This window comes from Pleurodeles waltl, chromosome 4_2 (assembly GCF_031143425.1).
Source record: "Pleurodeles waltl isolate 20211129_DDA chromosome 4_2, aPleWal1.hap1.20221129, whole genome shotgun sequence".
NCBI classification, from domain to species: Eukaryota; Metazoa; Chordata; class Amphibia; order Caudata; family Salamandridae; genus Pleurodeles; species Pleurodeles waltl.
The window spans coordinates 520,398,259-520,410,473 of record NC_090443.1 but is presented as its reverse complement, the minus strand read 5'-3'; the positions used below and the strand labels follow the sequence as shown (position 1 = coordinate 520,410,473).

Sequence of the window (12,215 nt, the reverse complement as noted above, 5' to 3'; positions counted from 1 at the left end):
AGCACAGGGCTTACCATGAAAGCTCTCCAGGGAGAAAGCTGGTACCACATAGCGTCCACTGCAGACCAGGACAGCATCAAAGATGGCTGACTCCTGCTTGCCATCTTTCTCCGTCACCACCTCCCACTGCCCTGAGCTCGAGAAGTCTGGGCATTTCTTGACACTGCACACCTTGGTCTTTAGTGACAAGGAAAAGGAAAAAACATGTCAAAATGTTTCTATTATCTTACCACTAATTTTAATTGCATTTGTATGTTGAGAATGAGACATGAAACAGATTTGTTCAAATTTAGTCCATAAGTACTGGTGAAGGCCCTATTCTGTAGCTTTGAAAGCAGTTAGGCCCATATTTATACTTTTTGATGCACAACTGCGCCAACGCAGTTGTGCGTCAAACATTTTAACGCCGGCTAACGCCATTCCAAAGCGCCATGCGGGCGCCTTATTTATTGAATGACGTTAGCCGGCGCTGCGGACTGGTGTGCGTCAAAAAAAATTACTCACACCAGGCAGCGCCGGCGTAGGGGAAAATGGAGCTTGGGCATCAAAAAATGGGGCAAGTGAGGTCTGAGGCAAAATTTTGGCCTCAACCCGATTTGCGGCATTTTTTTTTTACGCCCAACCCCCATTGAAATGACTCCTGTCTTAGCAAAGACAGGAGTCATGCCCCCTTGCCCAATGGCCATGCCCAGGGGACTTATGTCCCCTGGGCATGGTCATTGGGCATAGTGGCATGTAGGGGGGCACAAATCAGGCCCCCCTATGCCACAAAAAAAATACAAAAAAAAGACTTACCTGAACTTACCTGAACTTCCCTGGGATGGGTCCCTCCTTCCTTGGGTGTCCTCCTGGGGTGGGCAAGGGTGGCAGGGGGTGTCTCTGGGGGCATGGGAGGGCACCTCTGGGCTCCTTCTGAGCCAACAGGTCCCTTAACGCCTGCCCTGACCCAGGTGTTAAAAAACGGCGCCCAACAGGCTGGGCGTCGTTTTTTAAGGCCTGCCCCCTCCTGTGCGTCAAAATGACGTCACAGTATAAATATGGGGCACAGGCCTTAAAGTCATTTTTTGGAAGGGAGCGCCTACCTTGCATATAATTAACGCAAGGCTGGTTCCCCCTTCCAAAAAATGGCGCACATGCGTCGGACGTCAAAGTATAAATATGGGGCAGGGTTTGTGCCGAATGTGCGTCTAAAATTTTGACGCACATTCGGCGCAAACAGAGTATAAATATGCCCCTTAGTAACTAAGCTATCATATTCTTGTGCTAATAACAATACTGGCCTTGGAGACAGTTAATAACACTAGGATGTTCTCCTTATGCACTCTTGCCAGTGGCATGAGGAAATGGGAGTTCTTTTAGCTTCCTTTCCATCAGTTGCGCTTAGCAGAAATCTACCAAGCTACCTATACCCTGGTTTGTCTTGTAACTTTGTCCATAAAGCTATGACTGGTTGGGCTCCCCGATTGTCATCAATGCAACCTCTTGCGGAATTTGAGCTGCAATAACTCTATGTGCCACCATAACCACTATTCTCATACATGATGCATCATTTGGGAGCAAGCTTTGAACATTCTGCATGGTGTATCTTACCCACAGAGTCTCCTGTGACTTCAGCTTCTATAGGACTCAGTTACTCTCCTCATGAGCCTGACCATGCTCTAAGCACACAAGCCAGCTTCTCATACAACATGAATGTTTCCATCAAAGATAGACAGCCTCAGCACCCTCAAGGAAGAATCTCCGGGTGGCAGAGAGGGGTTTGAGATGTAAAAGACAACTATAGATAGGGTGCAGTATGCCCCTTGGACTAATGCCCCTGAACTTGCCCAGTCACGGCTCACGCTCGTTAAAAGGGGCAGGGCGGAGTGCAGTGGGGGCAGAAATTAAATGAAATAAACAATAACTTAAAAAAAAGAAAAACACACTTACCTCCGCTCCTGCACCGCTCCTCTTCCTCCTTCCTCCTTCCGTCTCACTGCAGGCAGGAACTGGCTCCCAGCCTGCCCTGCGCCAATCCTGACGCTGCTTAGAGCAGCGTTAGGATTAGCTGGGAGTGCCCACCCAGGGCGCTCCCAGGCAAACTGGGAGCCTTTGCAGGCTCTCTCCCACCCAGCGACTGTGTTGCTGGGCTGGAGAGAGCCCTGTGCGCATGTGTGTTTGGCCGGCCCAAGACAGCTGGCCAAACATGCATGCACACTGAGGGGGAGTGCTGAGCACTCCCCCCTCACTGCTCATCATCCCCGTGGCTCTGCCCCTTTTCCCAAAAAATGATCATAAACACAGTTTATGATAGTTTTTTGGGAAAAGGTTTGCAGCTGCCGCTGCTGGCGGGGGGGCGACGCTCCTCCGCCACCCCTGCACTTGCCCACTGACACTAGTTGCACCTATGGTCAGCCAGCTGTGTGCATCTCAAGGTGTAAACATCTACCGGCACTTTTGCAAGTTGCTGAAACGAAGGTGAGAGAAGTAACAACAGGCCTGCAGCTGTCATTGAGATTTAGGGCCATATTTATACTTTTTGACACACAACTGCACCAACTCAGTTGTGCGTTAAAAATTTCACTGCCGGCTAACGCCATTCCAACACGCCATGCGGGCGCCTTATTTATGGAATGACGTTAGCCGGCGTTGCAGACTAGTCTGAGTAAAAAAAAAATGACAGCGTATGGGAAAATGGGGGTTGTGCGTCAAAAAATGGTGCAAGCCATTTTCTTTTACGCACAATCCCCACTGACATGACTCCTGTCTTAGCAAAGACAGGAGTCATGCCCCCTTGCCCAATGGCAATGCCCAGGGGACTTATGTCCCCTGGGCATTGTCATTGGGCATAGTGGCATGTAGGGGGGCCCAAATCAGGCCCCCCCATGCCACTTTAAAAAAAACATACAAAAATACATACCTCAACTTACCTCTACTTCCCTGGGATGGGTCCCCCCATCCAGGGGTGGGTGAGGGTGGCAGAGGGTGTCCCTGGGGCAGGGGAGGGCATCTCTGGACTCCTTCCGAGCCCACAGATCCCTTAACGCCTGCCCTGACCCACGCATTAAAAAACAGCACACATCAGGCTGTGCGCTGTTTTTTAAGGCCCACCCCCTCCTGTGCGACAAAATGACGCTGGGGGATAAAAAAGGCACACATGCCTTAAAGTAATTTTTTGGAAGGGAACGCCTACCTTGCATATCATTAACGCAAGGCAGTTTCCCGCTTCCAAAAAATGACACACATGGTGGAATTTTGACGTCCGCGGAGTCGGGCATCAAAGTTTAAATATGGGGCAGTGTTTGCGCCGAATGTGCCTCAAAACGTTTGACGCACATTCGGTCAAACAGAGTATAAATATGCCCCTTAGTGAGCCATGAGGGCCTTCCATTGGCACAGTAGTTGAGAAATTAGATGCATCAGTTTGTGGAGATTTGACTTGATTCTTCAGATGACACATTAGAATTCTTGGTTCATAAATCTGAGGGGTTTACTTATTAGGGAAGTCTTCCAAACTGACTATAATGCTCTGAAGTCTTCCTATGTCATCCCAAGTTGGGAAGTGGGTAGGTTGGGTGGGTAGGTGGTTGGGTGGATGGATGAGTGGATGAGTGGATGGGTGGATGGATGGATGGATGGATGGATGGATCTCAGCAAGCAAAGTCTTTCTCATCACCTAATTCATTTAAATTCTTTGGTCCACATGGACCATTACCACATTTTACCCTATGATAAATTTTATCCAAAGAAGCTTCTTTTTGCATCTCTAATTGTAAATTAATACTTTTAAAATATTAAAAAAGTAAGGAACACTGATAATTGATTGGGTATGATATAAAATACAACAGCTCTTAAAATGGCTATAAAATTGAATTTTAGATAAACAGGAAATATACTAAGGTCAAGAATGATATACTGTGTCCAGTAAGAAAAAGATTATTATAGTATACTTTCAGAAGCATGCACAAGAGCGTGTTGTACAAGTCCCTCCCATCCTCAGAAGAAGTTGTCTTTCTTCACCTTGAGCCTTATGTGTTTCATGAGGCCGAAGTGATCCGCATAAAGCTTGAAATACTCCAGGAACTTGTAGTTGGGCAGGTAGTTAGGGAAGTCAGTAGGCATAGGGAAGTCACTGTAGCAAGACATTTCCTTAGAAGTGTTCGACACAAGTGACTTGTAGATGCTGGTTATTCCTTCCTCCACCTCCTCCTGTATCATCCATAAGAAGAAACAAAGTATGTCAACAAACGTGTCTCGGTCAATGATCAGATTGATGCTTGTACACAACAATACTACATGGGTTTCTGGCGGCCATGAGCCTTGAACAATGAGCCATGTGCCTTGAATCTTGAACTAACTCAAGCATATTTTGGATTTAGGCTTGTCAGAAAAGTAAGTGGGGTGCAGGTCAAAACCTACCTGTGGGGCCTCCATCCTGTTCTTACAAGGAGCTTTGAGGTGAAAACGAGGCAAATTGTGCAATGTTACTTCACAGAGCCATTAACACAGAACAAAACTTTATAGGATTTAACAGCAAATTTAGAGAGTTGTTGAGGTCATAAATAAAGGTGGAAACCTGATTTGAACACTTCTTTATAGTAGGCTTGGGGGGCACTTCAGCAGTGCTAATTTTAGTGAATAAACGAGGCTTGATTTTTCTAGCCAGCTGGGCCTCAGTAGCAGATCCCTACCCCAGAGTGGGAGTTGCATGTCACAATGTCAAATATTGTGGTCAAAACAACTAAGACCAAATTATCAAGAAGGTAAGTACATGTAAATTTATTATTCTGAACCACACTTCTATGTACCTTAATGACACATATATATTGTTGAGGTACATAGATGTGGAGTTACGTCAACTAGCCCTATTCTGACATATATACAGTTATCTTGCTGATATTTTGGACATCCATATTTTGTTCATTAAATTAGAGAAACATGGTAGTCTTGCGTCAATATGAAAAAAGAATTCCTCAGTTGGCCCCCTAAACAGTGCTAATGATGAACATCATCATTACATTGACCAGGATCTGATAGGACTGTGAACATGAGTGCTGGTGAAAGGAGGATAAGTCACAGATGAGGTCAAAAATCTGTGCATTTAAAGAAGCAGTGTGGTATAAATACAAAATTAATGAAAGTGTTTGATTGTAGAATTGCCCTGCAGCAAGATGGCTCTGGAAGGGTGATATAGCTGAACAGAGTGAGTTGCACCAGGAATATCTTGCATTTGATTCTATTCATGCACAGCCCTTATCGACCGTCAGTGACACCAGGCTGCCAATAGTTGTGAAATAGTTTCATCACCAAGCCAGGATTTTCAGCACTTAGCACAGTTGTCCTGTAATTATGTTTCTCAAAATGTAATGTGAGTGCCTACAACTTGCAGGATGTATAGTTGGTTTGGCTAACAGTCACACCTGACTGAGGGTGTCGTACACAACAATGTACTATTTGGTAACTAATAGGCATATTTATGAACACCTTTGCACTGCTGTTGCATCGCTTGCAATGGCAGAACAAACCTTGCACTCATATCTTTGAGGCCACGCAAAGCCACTTTGCGTGGCTTTAAATAGCATCGTAGATATGAAGTAAGGCAAGACAGTGCAAATCTCTGTGTGGACCTACTCTAAGCAAGGGACATTGCGGTAGGTGTTCCCACACAACTCTCATGGATTTTGAGGCATCTCCAGATTTACAAGAACTTGTAAACCTTAGAACGTGCCAAAAAGCAACGAGGAGGAATATCTTTATTTCTTCCCGTTTTCCCTCTTTCTATGTGTGCTGCAATTTTGTGAACTACAGTATAAGAAATACATTTCAATGCACAGTGGGCAGTGTGTAGAGCAATCTATATCATCTATATTTCTAGCCCTGGGCAAGACATATTGTGGCTTCTCTTTTCTGCACAAACCTAAGATTTATCAACAATATTCAGTAAATTCAAGTCCTCATGATGCCAAACAAGGCACAACAACAGCCAAAAGTATAAGCTGCCCAGACCTGCCATCCAATTAATAGCAAAAGAAAGCATAAACAAGTAGTCATCAATTAAATTGTTTTTGCGCTTGTTTAGATTTTATTTTTTGTCTAGAAAATACAATGCTGAGCATGCGTTATTTTACGAGCATGTTGCAGTAACGTTGGACTTAATAAATGGTGAAGCTGACATTTGGCTGCTACCTTTGACGGCACAACGATGATCTATACTTGACAAATCTTACATTATATTGTGTGAATTGCTAACAAGTTAACTCTAAAGTGGTGCACTGAAAGCCTATATTAAGGTGCATTTACTGTGGACTAATACTTTATGTATGTGGTATAGTCATTTTAACAAAAGTATAAGAACTTATTTTGATTTCATATGTTTCCTTATGATGCTAGAGAATAGTTTTCACTGAAACAATTATGAATTTACTTATGAATGTGTTTTGAATGTCATATGGTTAATGTTTCCCATCATACCTACTGACATGTATTAACAAGTTTTCACTTTGCACTTTACTGTAATATGAATGTTGACAAGATTTATTAATGATGGATTTGAAATTATATGTTTATGTGTGTTTTATTGAATATGAATAAAGTGTGCCATTTTAATTCTATTTGCTAGGCATCAGTCTTGCAGAACGTGATATAATTGTTTTCTTTTTGCTAATGCGTCATTTCTTTCCAGGTGTCTTTCCCATAGAATATCAGTTTGGAAATAGGTGTGCTATTGTTTAACTCATAGAGACCCTGAGGAACTAACCTTGAGAATGGTACAGTGAGAAACAGAGAATGTGAAGAACCCATTTCATTATTTGTTGCAAAGTTGTACAGAAGAGGAAACATGAATGCCTTCCCATGAAGGTGTTGGCAACTTGTTTTGATGTTGCAGATGCCTGTTGCATGATGTGCTATGATTGAACAATGACATCTTTCAATTCATATGGTATTACCAATGGACAAATCATCCTAACTTTGTAATTTATTTTATTGTTTCCAGTTAGTTTCTGGTAGAGAGATCATTTGGATTTTGAGTAGTACAGACCCCTTTGCCCTGGCCCTGCACATTCCAAATTCTTGCTGAGAGAAATTAAATTGTTCCTGTCCTATCAGAAAACTCATGACCCAGCTTCTGAAATGCTAACACCTTCCCTTTTTACCTACGTTTTGTCAACTTTAGTTAGATTTATTTTGTCCTGGGTGTAGTTTTTCCAAATTCTTTTTGTCCTTTATTTCTCTTTTATTACTTTTTACCCCATGTTTTGCAGCCCAGCACTTGTCAATTAATGACTTGTTAATTTATGGATTTTCCCTTTTCTTAGATAGTTGACTTAGATGTTTCTTAGGTTCACTTCATGTTTAGTAGAGTTGAGCAACGTTTATTTTATGTGCATCAAGTTTTCCTACTCATAGTTTGTATCACAGTCATTGAATGTTTAGTTTGTCTAATGTTAGTTCATTTCTGTTGTTGTTTGGGTCATCCTATGCTGATGTTGTATCTTTATAGTTTGGTTTTGAGAATCTTTTATATTAACCTGAGTATAAGTTTGCAATAAAAACCTTTTAATTTTATTTCCGACTTCGGTTTTCCTTGTGTGGCCAAATTCGTCATACTGTAAATTAAATGTTGATTGATTGTGAAGCTAACCTCTCTTACTCCTTGCTAGAGTGAAATGATCTGTTGATCTTGTTTAGAGTATACCTGAAATGCCCCAGCATAAACAACTTCATAATATAAAAATAAGACAAAAGGCACTTGAAATTGTAGCTTGAGTTACAGGATTCTCGCTGAAACAGGGAAAACCAAAGCACTGCTCTGAGGATTTTACTTTTCCTTTGCATGAAGTCTTATTATTTTCTTCTTCTTCTTTCCTTCCTCTGCCTTTTGCCCCTCTCCTCTTTTTTTGTATATCCATTTCTGACTACAAAGCAGCATTTGGCTCTGCTGAGGAAGAGAAACGGGAGGTGGAAGGAGGGAGGTAAAGAGAACAATAGAGCGAGAGAGGTGAAGTAAGGTTGAATTGAGGAAGAGACACTGGTGAGGTAGGGAGACAAATGAGGTAGGGAGAGACATAAGTAGAGAGAAAGGTGGGGGCAGAATAAAAGATAAAGATATTAGAAAAAGGATGAAGTAGGGAGAGAGGTGGAGAAATAGGTGCAATTTTAGAGTGAGGCAGAGTGATAGAGAGAGGAAGAAGGAAAGGTAGAGAAAGGAAAAGTGGTGGGGGTACCCAGAGGGTTGACAGTAAAGCAAGAGAGAGATAAGGTTCAGTTAAAGATAAGTAAGAGAGGGCAGTGCGGTAGAGAACTGTGAGCTATATAGAAGTACAAATGGATAGTCAATATTGTTCCCATAAGGAGTTGGTACTATTACAGATCTCGTTTCTCAAACTATGCATCTAAGAACTCTGAATGAGGCAAGCAAGCAATTTGTTTGCTGGAGAAGGCTGCCACCTATAGTGGGTGAGGCGATCACACTCACAACTTGTGATCAGTGACTGTATTCAGATATACACCTCTGGCCACACATTATTTTGGGGGTGTTTAGGAAGAAAGAGCATTGATAGAGTGTATGCTAAAATATGGTGGTCTGCTCTCTTTGCATATTTTTAATTAGTAAAATTTGACTCCTTGCATATATATGTGGTTGAATGTGACAGTAAGAGCTGCTATCCATTATTGATGTAAACTGAGCATTAATGATGTAAAGTAAACATCCTAGCATCAGGATTGCCATCCATATTATAATGCAGAGTTTTGCATAAAGGTGTCCATGATAAAATGGTATCTACTTCAGGCATAATGAAGGGTCTGGCATTTTGGTGGGAATTTCTGACATAATGGTGGTAATTTTTGAAACAAGATGGCCATCATCGTGCCCAACATGAACACAATATTGTTTATGGCTTATTGGTTGTAAGTCCTGACATACTGTTATTGCCCTGTTAGGATGGTGTTGACTTCTTCATAATATTTGCACCAGCATAATGGTGGTTTTTCATTATATATGGAAGTCATTTGGATTACATTATCTTTCTGCTGAGGCATCAGCCTAAAAGTCTTGGGCAACCTGGCTGCACCTATCTATGCACTCACTCACTCACTCATTTATCTAGCGATCCATCCATGCACTTTTATTCAATTATTCATCTGTCCACTCACCCCTCAAACTATCCAACCACGAGCAGCTCAGAAACACAGTAATTAGCCATGCACTCAGTAGCTCACTTAGCCAAACATGTACTCATTTGGGTATTCTCAAATTTTCACACTAATCAACACAACCACCTGCAAAATCTCACTAATCGAGGAAGTCGCAATTTCACTTAGAAAATAGTCAGACCTGTTTGCCTTGCTCCGAGTTCGGCATCCCCTGCTCCTTTCTTCTGTTTTTTTTGTTATACCCTGTGCTGAAATATTTACTTGTCCCTTATGCCATCTACAAGTAGTATCACCTAGTGCTCTCGAAATCTGAACACATGTAAACAAACCATATTTGTATTCTCATTGAAAGAGACCATTATGAAATACGATGTCATTAAAGTCTGAGCTGCGTTTCATACTTTGTCGTCAGATGTTTGATCAATTAACAAATAATTAAGCACCCTTCAAATGATTACATACCTACATTCATACCTTGGAAGTTTGATATCTTTTGACTTACAAAAAGATAGAAAACTAACCAACTTCACAAATACACTGATTCAGTTAATTTATTCTTTTTTTTATCAGCCACCTGCTCAAATGTACAAATGGCTTTGAGAGGCATTGGTCAGTAAGAATGAGCAGCCCTATAATGTACTGCCACACTATCAAAGTACTTATTTGCGAAGTGATCACATACCTTGTACCGCCAGATCCCTCCAATCTCATCACTCTTCTCAAAGCAAGTGGGCTCCAGCCCCTCCTCAAGGCAGCTCTTCACAGCACCCAAGCCAGAGCAACCAGCTCCAATGACAGCAACAGTCTTCACCATGATCACCTGGATAGGGTGCAACAGTGAAACCTCTTAGCATACAATAATTGTTTCCATCAAACATTTCATTCATTAGTTTTTAAATTACAATGTAATGCAATACTGGCATTAATGTCTTTTTTTACAGAATAACAATCTACTGGTTACCATTTGCTAGTTAAGAACTGATAGTCCTACAATATATAGATAGCTATACATTGGATGCTCCAACAAAAGATCAACAGTAAATTTAGGTATGATTATTTCCCATTGTGTGCAAGCTGCTTCAAGAACAATCTATATGTGAAAAGAGTGGAATTAGAACTATAACTCCTGATGGTAAATATTATTAAATGAGTAACACAGTAGTTTGAGAAATCAACCATCTAGTATTACCACTGTAATCCTGTGATTCTATTTGGAAATATATATTTGCACAAAGTTGAACCAAACTCCCTCAATCCTTATCTATATATGCTCAACTCTATTTGAGGCCCTTTCTAAGCTTGTCAAATGTACCATATCCTCAAGTCACAATATTTCCCAAGATGTCCTAATGGACTCATATGCAAAGACATTCACTCCATAAGTGTGTCACTACTCTCAACATCCATATTTCATCATCTTCAATTAGAGTGAATGGTTAATTTGTTATGAAAAATTAGATAAAAATGTAACTCCTCTTCCCTACCCAAAATCATTTGTTTTTTAAGCCCCAAAATATGCTTTCTCTCAATTTAGAAGTTTATATTTTTATTAATACTTAACTAAACATTTATACTAGTTTAGTAACCTAAATATTCTATTAATTTATAAATAGTAATTTCAGAAATCTCAGCTTCTGTTCATTAATGTTCTTTAAGGTGAATTAGTTGTTTCGTGATGTGTGATAAGTAAAGGCCTGATTTAGAGTTTGGACTATTTATCCTAATGAACTTGTAATAAGGGAAATGGGAATTCTGTCTTATTTGTGATGGAGTATCAACCTACCAAACTCTAAAACAGGGACGGGTGTATGATCAGCTGGATGTAAGTATGTGTTATCAATTGTACCCAGGCCTAGAACCAAATCCAAATAATGTTCAAATCTTCTTTATTAAGGGGAGATTGTTCACATTTTATTAAGGGAAACTTTATCACATTTCCTTTGAGGTCAACACATAGTCTAAACTAACAGTAATCAGCTGTGCTTATGTTGAAGCTGATGCTTAATTTTACTGTACAATTTAATATTTAGATTACCTAAGAAAGAAGGGCTGTTATCTACATTGAAGTGTTTAGCACTTTATACTGTAGAAAATATATTCGAGTACAAAATGCACTGCATTAATCCTCCACCACAATTTCTTTAAATTGCAGGGGATTTACCAATTCAATGGAAAATTCGGTTGAGAAATGTATCAAATAATTAAGAGCAGTTGCTGGAAATAACAACAGGTCTGAGAGCAACGGTTTTTATGGGCGCACAATTAAGGATTTGAAGGTCAAGCTATTTTTGAACATTTACCGCCCTATGACTTAGCAGAAGGAGAATTAGATGAATATCAAGGTACTACAAAAAGATTAGAAATTAATGTTGATGTTTATTCTTGACTTGTAGATATGTGAGACATTTCTTCTTGAAGGAACAGCATCAGGAAGAGTCTAATGACTCATAAGTAGCTGCCTTAAACATACAATGGCAATTGTCTGCATTTGAAAATGTTACTACACCATTCATTTGAGAGCAAATAGTTGTAAGATTGAGCACCAAGCATATATGACAGTAGTTTGGTCTATGAAAACCCAGTTGTTGAGTGAAACAATGGACATTGAGAACAGCATTCAGATATCACACGGAATTGGAAAAAATGAAGTTTTAACATTAGATAAGTACAATAGGACTATGCTAAGAAAATAGCTAACAGTGATTTGAGAAATTGTTTAAACCCTGATAAAGGAGTATTGTTTGTTTAAGAAAGAGCATCTATTTTAGATGTGGGAATTCGCTGCATGCTGCAGGAGGACTTCGATACTGCATGAAATTGGGTTATTGGTTGAGGATAGTGGAAACCTAACTCAAGCAGCAACCATAATCTTTGTCAAGGAGAACCTCAAAAGGTACTAAGTTACAATATGTTAACCCTCTGGTACCTTGGCACAAATGCAGTCAGGTTTAGCTTAAAGGCACTGTTTAAAGTGTTTATGGAGCACACAAGCAATAATAAAGTCAAAATACAAAACAGGAAAATTCCCAAAGCAATTTATAAAATGGAATACATTTTAAGAAATAAAAAAACACACAAAC

General features: G+C 40.5%; 1 protein-coding gene across 5 annotated transcripts in view; it reads right to left on the bottom strand.

The window, feature by feature from the left end:
- The window catches only part of LOC138293040 (flavin-containing monooxygenase 1-like), a 378,358-nt gene that overhangs the window by 134,113 nt on the left and 232,030 nt on the right, over nt 1-12,215 (bottom strand). For all 5 annotated transcript variants that reach the window (XM_069232027.1, XM_069232025.1, XM_069232028.1 and 2 more), the window contains 3 exons: nt 9,818-9,955; nt 4,000-4,188; nt 15-177 (listed from right to left, as the gene is read on the bottom strand). In XM_069232027.1, the coding sequence (XP_069088128.1) occupies nt 15-177; nt 4,000-4,188; nt 9,818-9,949 (484 nt within the window). In that variant the 5' untranslated portion in view covers nt 9,950-9,955. The remainder of the gene's footprint in view (nt 1-14; nt 178-3,999; nt 4,189-9,817; nt 9,956-12,215) is intronic.